We start from the raw sequence: 14,060 nt of genomic DNA, 5'->3' as shown, positions 1-14,060 counted from the left end.
CCTGTTCCACAGGAAAAAATGCCATACCTCAAACCGTAACCTTGGTCAAAAGCCTGTGGCTGGGGCGGGCTTAGGCCCAATGGTAGAACCTGCTATTGTTATTTTGCTAAATGGTCATGCTGTCTACATGCCTTTTAGATATTTATTTTTATACCCATTGATCTGGATTGTCTTTCACCTTGGTTGGAAAAGCTCCTTTTTTGTATTAGGGAGTAGTCAATGGGAGACATACATAACTAGTCAAAGTCCAGAGAATAAGAGACTGAGTGCTCAGCCCTAAACTGGATATCTGTATCAACACCCTCTCCCAAGGTTCAGGGAACATTCAGGAAGAGAAAGTAAAAGACTGTAAGATCTGGAGGATGAGAAGGAGAGCTGTGAAATGCTGTCTTCCAGACATGGCATGACTATTGCACTCTTGAACTCACAGAGACTGGGGTTGCCTGTAAGACCATCACAAGATCATGCCAGCAAAAACTTAGTCTATATAGGGTAGATGACCTTCAGGCCCCGCCTCTCCTTGAGGACCTCTCATCAGTTGATGGTTGTTAGAGAAGGGAGAAATCATCCTTTCTTGAGGATGTGGACACTGATAGAATTCCCATGCTCAGGTGGATGGCTTCACATCCATGTACTTAAAGGGTTACTTTTTAAAAACATGAAGTTGGGAGGGAAAATATTGACAGAGATATGGGGAGAGTTATAGGGGAGATATGGGTGATAAGCATGATCATATTTCATTGTATACATGTATGAAATTCTCAAGAGTAAAGAACGTTTTCAAAGGAAAATTTAAATAGGCATTTGTTTGCTTATGTATGATACTTTCAATATTAGCATTCTCTGTGTATTTACATATCATACCTCTGTCATTTATAAGACGTTGCTTCCTCTGCTGAATAAGGGTCTTTAAAGGACTATACACAAGTGTGGAGTTAATCAGTTAAGTAGTTTACAAGGGTTAAACAAATTCAGGGTTTGATACCCGACCCAGACAACACCAATATTGTAACAGCAGACTTATGATGAGGTGCCATAGCCCAGTGTCCCCTGCACTGCAGGATGTTTATACTTAAAACAATCTGAAAGGGAGGGTGTGTATTTAAGCCTTTCCCAAAGAGGTACAATAGATTCTTCTGGAATTAAGTACACATTATTTCCTCTACTTAAGAGTAAGAACCGATTGTCACAAACAAAAGTGCATTATCCATACAGGTATAATCAAAATTGTCACTTAATACATAGACTATGGGATACAAAATGGCATGTGAAAAATTACTTTGACAGGAATCCAATTTTGTTGCCTTTTTAAAAAAAGGATAACAGCAAAAACTTAACTTCAATCATAACTAGGATGAAATCTAAGTATTATAATAGGATTTATTATCTTTAATTTTTTCTGCACTGGAAAGATCAGGGCCTCATATGTGCTAAACAAGCATTCTACCATGGAACTATATGTCCAGCTTCCTTGTCACGTATTTACTTTTATGTGTGTTATTTTTTTTTACCTGTATGAAAACATAGAGGCTTTGCTTACTTAGGATATACTCTTCACCATAACAGAGTCACCATTAAATAAAAAAATTAAAGGCATGAATATTAAAATTAAGTTAACTTTCAAGTAATACAATCAGTAATCATGTTTTTTGAGTCAGAAAGCAAAGGAGGAAAATACAACTACAGAAACTTACCATTAAACCTGGTGGTCCAGCAGGACCACTTGGCCCTGATATGCCCTTGGGACCAGGTGGACCCTGTTATAAAGGGAGTAAAGAAAATCATGAAAAACAAAATCCCATAAACTTAACCATTTATCTTATAAAGAAATAAATGAATGCAACTTAAAGTATTTTCATAAGTCTATACCCCTGCAATATTATCAGAACTTAAAAATTATACAAATAGAAGGTTTAAGTAGCTTATAAAGTAACTCAATAAAAGATATCAGATAGCTTTCAGAAAGATTATGTTCTACAATGATAGATAAAAACATATGATAAATACATAATGAAATACTATAAAATAAACTACAACCAAACAATATGAATGAATCTTAACAAGCCAAGGAGAGAAGCATTATAGAAAATTATATGAGTATCATATATTATAAAGGAAAGCTAATATAGTTTATGGAATAAAGCTGCTTTAGAATCAACAGTTTATTCAGGCCACTAGTTATGTATTGAGAGAATCCAAAAGGATGTGGCTGCCAGGTAAAATCATATTGATTCAAAATTATTTGTGATGTTTTAGTTCTTAAATGTTCTGTAAGGTTTTGGAGTCTCATAGGTGTTCCTTTTGCTTTGTATCAGCATAGATTCTGGATATACTGTTATATTTTTATCTTAAATACTTATAATAAATTTCATGAGCTATCAAGGGCAAGATTGAACAAACTTAAGAGAGTAATGTCAAATAAAGAATGAAAAGAGAAAACAAGAAAAAATATCCCAAACATTGTATCTTAGCAATCAAATAGCAAAATCTTCTGATTTGTATTTTTGGTAAAGGGACTGATTCTCATAAATAAGACTTTCTCCTCTATAAATACTCAAAATCCATTGTTGATTTTTCTGTATATTATCTATAAAGTAACACAATCTTTTTTGTAAGATTATACTTGATGTTTACGATATATAAATTACATTCCTTCAGCCTTCAAAGTATGTATGCTCAGATGTCATGCATAATTGATACTGTTTCAAATGGCATTTTGGATATCTTAAAAGAGAAATAAATGATTTGGGTTTGTAAAAAAAAGCACAGTTATAGTGGACTCTACTGCTACCTATAGCACAAGAAGAATGTAGGAAGTTATTTTTGATGCCATGCACACAAATATCCATGGACACTGGATCTAAAGGTAAATGAATGCAAATATAGCTTGTTAAAAGCCTCCCTATCCCATGTTGTGTTTTTTTTTTTGTTTTTTCATGTTGTGTTTTTTAACTTTAGAATACATTGATGCCTTGAAAACTTCAAATGATAATTTGTATAACTAAAACAGGGAGTACTGAAGGTTCAGGACTTGCATGATCCTCTGATTTAATCATGTAGTAAAGAAGAAAATCCCTATATGCTTACTTGTATTCCAGGAGGACCTGGGTAGCCTTGATTACCCTTTGGTCCTGGCAGTGATGACATGATTATACTACCTGGTTCCCCCTAAAAGAAAGCAACAATAGAAGTTATAATCATTATTATACATGAAAATCATCAAGAGCATAAATAGTAATCTGAGAGTTCATTTTAGTACATAAATACAGTGAAAGATTAAGTATACCAATAACATGAACAAATTTACCTCTGAAAAGTAAATTAAGAAGTATCCTTAGTATACTGAAGTACAGTAAGATTTATTAGGAGTTTGTGACACTTTTAGCTCTTCATTAGTTAAAAATATGTATTAGATATAAAATATTTGTGGAGAATTGTGTTAGGCTCTGGGCACTTAGTAATAAAAAAGTAGAGCTTCTTTTCTCATGAGGCTAACAACATAATACAGAAACATAAACCACAGTAAGTAAAGAAGATAGTATTTTCTGTCACAGTCTCTAAAGTAAACCAAAATGGCATAGTGATTGATAAGTAACACAAAGAGTTAGCTGGATAGTAAAATAAGAGTAACACGTGCAAAGAACATGTAGGTCTCAACCTTAAGGGTAAGTGTAATTTGCCACAAGTAGCTGAATGCTGGCCTGGTTCAGTGGTAGAGTGCTTATCTAGCATGCATGAAGTCTGGTATAAAAAATAATAGTAATTTTAAATTCTCAAATGAGCTAAATTCAGACCAGTGGTACTAGTGATCCAGGAAAAAAAAATGCCTTAATGTAAGGTCATCGCTACTACAATAACCAGCATGACAAGATACACCCATGGGTACAGTAATGGCATTACTGTTATGGAGGTATTCAACTGCTCTCTGATTAGTTTTAAGACCCACTCCACAGTAGGAAACTCATACCTGGTAGTATATGTCTGGCCAAGAGCCCATTGCTGGGATGCTCATCGGCACCAATGAATATGCCTAGTACTAAAATTTTGTTAAATGGACATAGTACCAAACCACCCTCTAAATTCATATCATATCAACTCAACCCTTAGATTTCATGACAGAAGTTTCTTTGTGTGTGGAGAATGGTTAATGCAGAAACTCATAACTGATCAAAGTGTAGAGAAAAAGTGTTAATGGAATGCTCAATCATAATGGGGAAATTTGTATCACACTCCTCATCCCAAGATTTAGGGAACTTCATGGAAAAGGGGTCACAAAAATTGCAAGTGCCTGAGGCTAAGGACTAAGGCAAAACAGTCTATAGGGCATAATGGAATTCACAGTAGTTGTGGTTGCCTGTACAAGACCTGCACAAGAATTGCAGCATGAGGCCCCTCCCCCTATCTGAGAAGTTATTGATAGCAGATGGCATCTGGGGGAGGGAGAATCAATTATCTTTAAGGGTATGGTTCCTGGCAGGGCGATCCTGCTTCAGTGGACGGACCTACACTCATGAGAATATGGACAGCACAACTGGAACTCCATGGGCTGTGGGGGGAAAAGGGGAGGTCATGGAGTATAAGAATGTGGGAGTGGACCTGGAAGAGTGAGGGCTGAATAAAAACAAAACACATTGAATGTATATATTTTCAAGAATTAATAAAACCACAATTTAAAAGTCATGTAAAAGTCATGCAATCTATACTGACATAAGCTTTATATACATATGGCGATTCAATGGATTGGGCAGGGTTATTTGAGAGTTAACTTCTGACATGCTAATCTGAGCATCTAGGAGGTATTTGAGCAGAGATTTTAAGGAAGTTGTCGAACACATACATCTTGAACTCCAAAAGAAAAACACAAAAAAACTAATTTGAAATTATAAATATAGATGGTCAGTAACTGCATGATCATCAATAAATACTGTGGACATTATTAATGTCACCAGGCATAGAGGAGAAGGAAGAGTCAGGCCAGGTTCTTGATGACTGCTGGATAGAATAGAATGAGCCTGTACTAAAGAATGCAGGACCGTCCGATGCAGAAAGAAACAAAAACTATGAATCTAGAGTGTTACAGAAGCCAGCGATAAAGAATACACATCTAGAGAGAAACAATAGTCGATCCTATCAAAGCACAAGAAGATAAAGTCTGAAGGTATCAGAAAAGAAATATTTGAGCACCAACACTTACATTTTCAAGAATGTCAGTATAGAAAACAGCACAGTATACTGCTTAAAGAGCATTTCTCCATATGTAGCTGCATAACTTCTATATGTAGTAGTCATTTTGAGGCAGAAGTTGTAGTTCCTATCCTACTGCAGCTACAGACTTTCTACACATTTTATTCAAACTGTTTATCTTCTCAGCATGAGTGCTTACCTTCATACCTGGGATCCCAGGAGGTCCCTATTGTTAAAGAGAAAGAAGGGAGTTTTATACAAATTGGGCAGGAGTAAACAAAAAGAACACATGCTATACAAAAGGAAAACAATCTGAATAAACTTCTATGGGGTCACTTCATAACATTTTATAAGTAATATTTGTATTAACTAGCATAGAATCCATGGTTTTATTCAGGAGGAAGCCCTTTTAGCCATTTCTTAAAAAAAAAAACACTTTAGTTTGCTACTTTAAATATGTGACTTTGTTCCATATGAACAAACTTTGTATTCACACGTTTTCTATTAATTCCTGAGTTCATTTTAATTCTGAATTTTAAAACTTACAGGAGGACCTTGTAAACCAGGAAAACCGGGACTGCCTGGAAATCCACGTTCTCCCTAGAAGGAGTTAAAAAGAAAGCGTATAGAGAAATACAAAATAGTAAATAACTGTATAAACAATGATTTTCTTTAAAAGCTATTTGAAACATACCAGATTACCAAAAATTCATTAGCATCAACCTACATAACAATTCAACTTACCGAGATACTTTTAGCTAAAGGGAAAAACTCTACCACAGTCATTTGCTTTTGAAAAATCTATTTTGAGACCATCACAATACAGATTTCCAATAATTGTCACATTTAATCGCTAATGATTTGCCCCAATTTCCTGACTATGTGTATACCTTCTTATTTCGAACTTACCATTTCATTTTTACTTTATTGTAAAGTATTTCAAATTATTTTTGTAAAACGAAAAGATAGCAAGGAAGAAGGCTATTAATAGCACCAAGAAGACAGTAACAACAGTTCTCGCAATTGCAGGCCATTATATTTTTTAGGTACCCAATTTCTCTCATTCACTGTTGTAAAGTAGCAATATAGACATTTGGTTTAGAAACCAGTTAAAATAGAGGTAAAAGAACACCAACGCAAATTCTTTTCAAATACCTATGTATGCTATAGCAATTCTAGGAAAAAACCTGTCAGAAGGCTTAAAATGGTAAAATTGCTCCACCTCTGAGTTTTTGAGTTATTGTCAAATGGCCTTCTCTGCATCATCTTTTATACATGGAAAATGTAGGTTCAAAGAGAGAGGAAGTGGCTGCATCTCAAGTTTAGAAGACATTAAGGAAAAAATAACCCATACATTGTGGATGCAACATTAGGATTTGTATTCTACATACCTAGTGAGAAATGTAAGACAATTCTAATCTGGCAGTATGCGCAATAAAATCATTAATCATTTAATTTGTATAAAACTTATTACATAAATAAATTACATAAATTAATTGTTGGATCTAGAAAAGGACTACTTTTAATCGTACAATATATTATACCTGCATGTGCATTTGGCCTCCCTACTTAAAACTTTGAGTACTGGTCTTCTTGTTGCATAAGGCATGCTGAACATTCTCTCTCTCTCTCTCTCTCTCTCTCTCTCTCTCTCTCTTTAAAAAAAAACGAAGAAACAAACCAACCAAAACATGGCTATGTCACCAGAATAGGAAAAAGAAGGTGGTTTACTTTCTCATGAAATTTGTTCATTGGTCTATGTTGGTCCTATCACCAAAGACTGCCTGAGCTAGAATGAAGGACACAAATCTCTCAATCTGGACATTTGCCTTACAAATAAATCTATACATTAAAAAATTATAATTGTTGTGGAAAGCATGTGCACATTTAGTCCTAGAACTTTGGGAAGTAGAGGCAAGTGGATTTCTGTGAGTTTGAGGCTATTCAAGGCTACATAGTGAAACTCCATGTCAAGAAAAAAAATTATTGTTGGCAAGAGATATAGAGACCTGGGAAATACTTGGGTTGAAAAGTATTGTGTTGATTTTATGTGTTTTAAAAATTCTCAGAAAACATGTTCATTGTAATGCAAAAAAGTTAAAGTACACATTCTAATGTAAAAATTTGGCATGTCATTAATTAAAAAGATATAGGTAGATGTAATTTTATAAAGTATTATGCAGAAAATAGAAAATGCTAAAAGATAAATATAAAGTAATAGTACATTTACATAAAAGAGGCTACAATATATCACTTTAAAAGAAGAGCAAATTTTGCTCATTTTTCTCATTATCCATTGCTGTACATTAATGTCAAATTTTTTACTCAAAACAAGAAAAGTGACATTACCTAATGTTTTTTTTTTTTTTTTACAAATTGTTAAGTGCATCATTTTTGCTTATGAAACACTTGTAGTTTTCACAGTAACCCATAAGTAAGTTAAAAAAAATAAAGCATGAATCAGTGAAATGATTTGGTAGGTAAATGTAGGTGTCTGGTGCCAAAGTACAGACAATCTGAATTTGATATCCATATCCTACATGGTTGAAGGAAATCATCAACCTCCATAAGTTGTCCTCTGACTTCCACATGTGTTTCATGGCATATGTGAACCCCTTCCTCCACTACAGAAATAACATACAATAAAATTTTTTTAACTTAAAGTATTCAAAATTTAAATAGTACCTATTCGTAAGGCAAAATTAATAAAAGACATTACTCATAACAACTTCTATAGTATGTGAAATACATATATCCTAATTCACTTTTAATATTCATATGACTTTGCATAAAGATTTGCAAGTAACCTCTAATGCAATACATTATCCCTACTAGTTAGACAGGCTCAAATAAACTACTGCTATCTAATATACTGAAAATGTTGACTTAGAAACAAAGCCACTCTATCTCTTTTCAGACTAAGTCTATTATGATCAACATACTGTCCACAATTAAGTTCAATAAATCTCACCTTGGTTCCATTGCATCCAGGGATACCTTGAGGTCCTGGAGCTCCATCCTGGCCTGGCATTCCCTTTGAAAAGGCATATAACACACTTATGGTATTCCTTAGATTACTCTTTAGAGGACTTTAAAATAATCAAAATCATACTTACAGGAAGACCTGGTGTCCCTGGGAAACCAGGAAGTCCAGGAGGACCCTGTAACAGTAAAGAAATCCCTTGAGCTAATGATGAGGCTGTTACAAATGTGCCTCACTGTTACCAACCAATATTGGTTTGGTAACTATAGAAAAGCTCTTTCGTGGAGATGTTTTCCTTGTTAAATTTTTAATTTATTTTACATATCAACCACAGTTTCCCCTCCCTCTTCTCCTCTCGTTCCCTTCCCCCATGTCTTTTATACCTCCCCTCTCCAACCCACTCCTCAGAAAGGGTAAGGCCTCCCATGACAGGGCTGAGCTCCTCCCGCAACATCCAGGTTGATTGAGGCATCCCACCATAGGGAATAGGTTCCAAAAAGCCGACTCATGCACCAGGGACATAGTCTGGTCCCCCTACTAGGGGCTCCACAAAGAGACCAAGCCACACAACTGTCATCCACATACACATAGATGCTTTTAAAATTCATTTTAGAGAAAACTAGAGACTCCTGTTTGTAGGTACAGTCTTCATTACAGTTAGCAGCTGCAAGAAGAGCAGTAGATGAAATGTCTGTTTGAACATATAAAATTCTTTCAGGTTTGTGAGTAATGAATTTACTAGGAGAATTAGTTGAAGATGTGTTATTTTTGTTTATGCTGTGGAATAATTGTTTAATGATGCAAAGATGTGTTGCATTCCTTTATGTTGCATTTGTTTAACTCTGTGAAGCTGTGTTACTGTGCCTGTCTAAAGCACTTGATTTGTTTAATAAGGAGCTGAACGGCCAATAGCAAGGCAGGAAAAAAAGACAGAAGGAGCTGCCAGGTAGAGACAATAAATAGGAGAAAAAAGAAGAAAAAATTGAGGAACAAGAAAAGGAGAGGGAGATCAGGGAGTGAGAAAGGAAGGGACCAGCCACCCCGCTACACAGTCAGACACTGAATAAGAAGGAAAGAAAAGATATAAAGAAATAGAGAAAGGTGAAAGCCCAGAGGCAGAAGGTAAACAAGATCATTAAAGAAAAGCTATCTAGAAATAAGCCAAGCTAAGGCTGGACGTTTATAAGAAAGAATAAGCCTCTGTGTGTGAATTATTTGGGAGCTAGGTGGTGGGGCCTGCAAAGATCCAAAAGAGTAAAGAGTAAAAACAACAGACAACAGTGGTACACACCTTTAATCCCAGCACTGTGTGAGTTTAAGTCCAGCCAGGACTACCTAGTATGACCTTATCTCAAAACAAGTAATAACTACAATCATTTGAAACATTAAATTACATGTATTTGTAATGAAAAAAATCCTCAAAAATTCTTCCTTGATCACTACTTCAAGTAGTTGTCATAGCAGTTCATTCATTTATTAAAATTCCAGCTAAAATGGTGGCCTGAGAAAATGTGGACTGAATTAAAAATAATCTATAAGTTGTTAATATAAGACAAGAATATAGTTGTTAATAAATACTGAACATATGAAGTTTTCGTTGGTAAAGTGAAAGATGTGAGAGATTTACTTTAAAACATTTGCAAAAATAGTGGTTGTTTAGAGGCAGTAAAATGTCAATGTTCAATTGTTTTGAAAGCAAAAACAAGCATAAGGAAGTTTAATCTATTGTGTACTCTCTGCACTCATCTAAACTTAATTTTTTCACTTTTAAACTTTGCATATCAATAACAGTCTGGGCTGGGTGGTGGAGGCTCACACCTTTAATCCCAACACTTGGGAAGCAGAGGTAGGCAGATGGATTTTTGTGAGTTCCAGGCAAACCACAAAATCTACAAATTGAGTTCCAGGACAGCCAGGGCTACACAGAGAAGCCCTGTCTTGAAAACACAAAACAAATAAACATCATCAACAACAAAAGAGTAGTGTGTAAGTTGAGACCTAAAAATACAGGCTATCATATCAAGCACTTCTAAAGTTGTACTTCAGAAACAGAAACAGGGTCTAACTGAACACCCCCAAGATATCTAGAAGTAGCCATTAATAAAATGACCAATTCTTTTTAGTTTCCACAGTGTTTAGCACAGGTAACTATAAAAGGCTATTGTGAGATATAGTGCTATTATTATAAAGAGTTTCAAAGGTATATGATGCCAATTTACTACAAAAATCAGTCATACCTGACAAACTAAAGGTTTTGACTTTCTTATTTTTTTTCCAGTACTGTATCTACACAAGTCATAAATACTGTATAAGGCAACCTACATGGATTTTTTCATTTTGGCTTTAGTTTTGAAATTTATTGAGACAGATTCCCAACTCTGTACCAAATGCTGGTGTGGAACTCATGACAATCTTCTTGTCTCAGCATTCCAACTGCTAATATTACAAGTATGATGTACCAAGTTGGGATACCACATGCTGCTAAAATTATATAGCAACTATAATGTTTTTAAAGATTTGTGCACAATTTATTCTAAACATTTGAATATCAAAGAATTACAGTATTTGGGGGTGTAATAATCATACATAAGCATGCTATGTAACCATCCATGCATTTAATAATCAAAGTAAGAGATACTATCATATAAGTAGACGTTTTGAGCAAAAAGAGATCTTGGAGATATACTCTTTACCTTTAGCATGTGAAGAAACTAAAGTTCAGAAATTGGAAAAACTATCACCCTCTAATAATAATTCTTCTTCTTCTTCTTCTTCTTCTTCTTCTTCTTCTTCTTCTTCTTCTTCTTCTTCTTCTTCTTCTCATTATTATTATTATTATTACTATTATTATTATTATTGATTTTTCAAGACAGTTTCTCTGTGTAGCCCTGGCTGTCTCATTATGTAGATCAGGCTGGTCTTGAACTCATAGATCCGCCTGGCTCTGCCTCCCAAGTGCTGGAATTAAAGGTGTGTGCCACCATGCTGGGGGCCTCAGCATTCTCTAATTCTAAAACCAGCCATGTGCGTACCAGCTGTGAAGACTAGTTGGCTTAGCTGTCTAAGGTGACTCGAGAATCACCTGGGAGATGGCAAATCTGTGGGGGATTATCTTGATTACATCAATTGATATAGGAAGACTTATTGTAAATGTGGGCAAGACCATTCTTAAGCAGGGGATCCTGAACTGGATAAAATGGAGAAAGTAAGCTGCTCATTAATATGGATGTATTCACCATGTTCTGCATCTGATTGTGAAAGTGATGTGACCAGCTGTTGAAAACTCTTGCTGCTTTGACTTCCCCATCATGATGGACAGCTTACTCCTGAACTGTAAACCAGAATAAACCCCTTCTCCCTTAAGTTACCTTTATCGGGGAATTTTACCACAGCAACAGGAAAAGAATTAAGACAGAAATTAGTAACAACAATTGGGACCATTGTTGTGATAAAACTGCCCATGCAGTTCATAGGCCATTGGAACTGGTTTTCAGGAGGAATGTGGAAAAGTTGAAACATTCAGTTGGAAAAGTCCCTAAATGCTAAAAGCAGAGCTGGGAGAAATGTGTAAAATAGGGGCTGGTCATTGAGATGTCAGAGTGAACAAGGACTCAACAACTGGGCTAAAGGCTATTAATGTGATATTTAGGCCAACAATCTGGCTTCATTCTGCTCAAGAACTGAAAACTTGATTGAAGGTAAATTTAAAGATAATGGGTTAACTTCTTTGGCAGAGGACATTTCAATGCAGGAGAGAATTTCAGGCTGGTACTGATAACATAGCTATAACTGTTAAAGAGATCAGCACTAATGAAGAGGAACCTCCTACATTGCATTGGAACAAAAGAAAAGGTGTCCTGAAAGCAAAATCCCAGCCATCAGAGGCTCCATCAAGAGCTAGCAGCAGAACGTGGCAGTGTAGTTCATACTGTACAAGTTTTTTTTATTATTATCTAGCTTCACTGTATATATATATATATATATATATATATATATATATATATATATATAATTTTACAATAACATTCAGTTCTACATATCAGCCATGGGTTCCCCTATTCTCCCCCCTCCCACCCCCTCCCCTTACCCCCAGCCCACCCTCCATTCCCACCTCCTCCAGGACAAGTCCTCCCCCGAGGACTGCAATCAACCTGGTAGACTCAGTCCAGGGAGGTCCAGTCCCTTCCTCCCAGACTGTACAAGTTTTAGAGGCATGAAAGATACAAGATTAAGCAGGTCACTGAGACTTGCTCTAACGTTTTAAAAAGAATCTAAAGCCAGGGGATTTATGGTGTTGTTGATGCCCCTGGAAAGAATCCCTAAGAAGCCAATATGTGAACTTGTAAAGGCAAACTTTAAGTTGCAGTTGAAACACCAAGACAGTGGAGATGACAGGAACAAGAGACAGCTTCAAAGGAAAGCTGTGGGTGTAGAATAAAGCCAGCCAAGAAAAGACTCTATGTGTGCCGCATGTGGCAGAACTGAAGGTGTGTGTGGTTGCTCATGTGTTTTGGACTCCAGTTGATTACATTATAAGCCCCAGATGCTGGACGTGGAGCTTCAGAATTTGTTATTTGTTCTATTGGATTTTGTTTTACATTGACCTGATTACTTGTGGCTGTGTTCCAATTCTTCTATTTTATAATAGGGATATTTACTCTGTGCCAATATTATTTTGGAGTATATATTTTGTTTTTTTTTTTTATTTTATAGAAGCTCATAGCTAAGAGACTTAGGACTATGGGGACTTTAAATGATAGACTGAATGAGTTTTACATTTATCATTCTCTTGAGCCTATGAGAAAAAGGCATGGAAAGTTACAGCTTAAAAGCCATGTGTTGGGCCGGGCGGTGGTGGCGCACGCCTTTAATCCCAGCACTCGGGAGGCAGAGCCAGGCGGATCTCTGTGAGTTTGAGGCCAGCCTGGGCTACCAAGTGAGTTCCAGGAAAGGCGCAAAGCTACACAGAGAAACCCTGTCTCGAAAAACCAAAAAAAAAAAAAAAAGCCATGTGTTTAGGTGTCATATTTTATTTTATTTTAGTTTTAGTAATATTTTACTTTAGTTGTCAACTTGACAGACTCTAGAATTACCATGGAAACACTACTCTGGATATGCCCATGAAGATTATCTTGATTATATTAATTGTATGAGAAGATCCATTTTAATTGTGGTCAGGATCACTGATAGGGGGATCCTAGACTAGAAAGTGAGCTGAACACAGTATATTGGTTAATCTTGACTTCCCCACAAGGGTGGATATTACCTTTTAATTGTGACTCAGGAAAAAATGTGCTAATGTGAATGAAGAAAATCTCACAGGGCCCCACTCTTATACAAAGAACTACAGATAATTAACTACTCTGGAGAGAGGGAGACTTAATGATCCCCATGAATGAGCCTCCTAATTGATTATCCAGTAACAACTGGTCAGCCTTGAAATGGTATACATAAAAGCAACACTAAATGGACTTAGATTGTGTTTAGTGTATATATATGTGTATGTGCAACAATAACTAGTATTTTTCTTGTTGTCTCCTATCATTTCACTTGTTTTTATCTGTTGACATCAAGGAAGAATTTACCATATACTGAATATTGCTTACTCTGATTCCTTTTGGTCCTGGTGGCCCTGGAATTCCATCATCACCCTGAAAAACACAGTATGTTTAGTTCTTTTGTCCTTCAAATCAGTCATCAAATAACTAATTTCCCATTATAGCAGTCTTAAATTTTTGTAAAAATATCTGTAAAGTTAGTGTTAAATTCCTATGCCCAAAGAAGATTTATTATTAAGGCTAAAGACACTGGTAAATTATATGAACAATATCAAGAAAAGCCATTATTTTTCTGGGGAGACTGCTGACATGAAGAAGAAACTTTACATGCATAA

At 35.7% G+C, this 14,060-nt stretch overlaps 1 protein-coding gene across 5 annotated transcripts in view; it reads right to left on the bottom strand.

The window, feature by feature from the left end:
• Positions 1 to 14,060, bottom strand: part of Col4a5 (collagen type IV alpha 5 chain) — a 201,646-nt gene that overhangs the window by 106,855 nt on the left and 80,731 nt on the right. For all 5 annotated transcript variants that reach the window (XM_028876974.2, XM_028876973.2, XM_037199406.1 and 2 more), the window contains 7 exons: positions 13,774 to 13,818; positions 8,301 to 8,345; positions 8,156 to 8,218; positions 5,731 to 5,784; positions 5,384 to 5,410; positions 3,088 to 3,168; positions 1,695 to 1,757 (listed from right to left, as the gene is read on the bottom strand). In XM_028876974.2, coding sequence (XP_028732807.1) covers positions 1,695 to 1,757; positions 3,088 to 3,168; positions 5,384 to 5,410; positions 5,731 to 5,784; positions 8,156 to 8,218; positions 8,301 to 8,345; positions 13,774 to 13,818 — 378 coding nt within the window. The remainder of the gene's footprint in view (positions 1 to 1,694; positions 1,758 to 3,087; positions 3,169 to 5,383; positions 5,411 to 5,730; positions 5,785 to 8,155; positions 8,219 to 8,300; positions 8,346 to 13,773; positions 13,819 to 14,060) is intronic.

This window comes from Peromyscus leucopus, chromosome X, assembly GCF_004664715.2.
Source record: "Peromyscus leucopus breed LL Stock chromosome X, UCI_PerLeu_2.1, whole genome shotgun sequence".
Classification (NCBI taxonomy): Eukaryota; Metazoa; Chordata; class Mammalia; order Rodentia; family Cricetidae; genus Peromyscus; species Peromyscus leucopus.
Note: the sequence above shows the minus strand (reverse complement) of the source record. Positions and strands in the feature narration are given on the sequence as shown.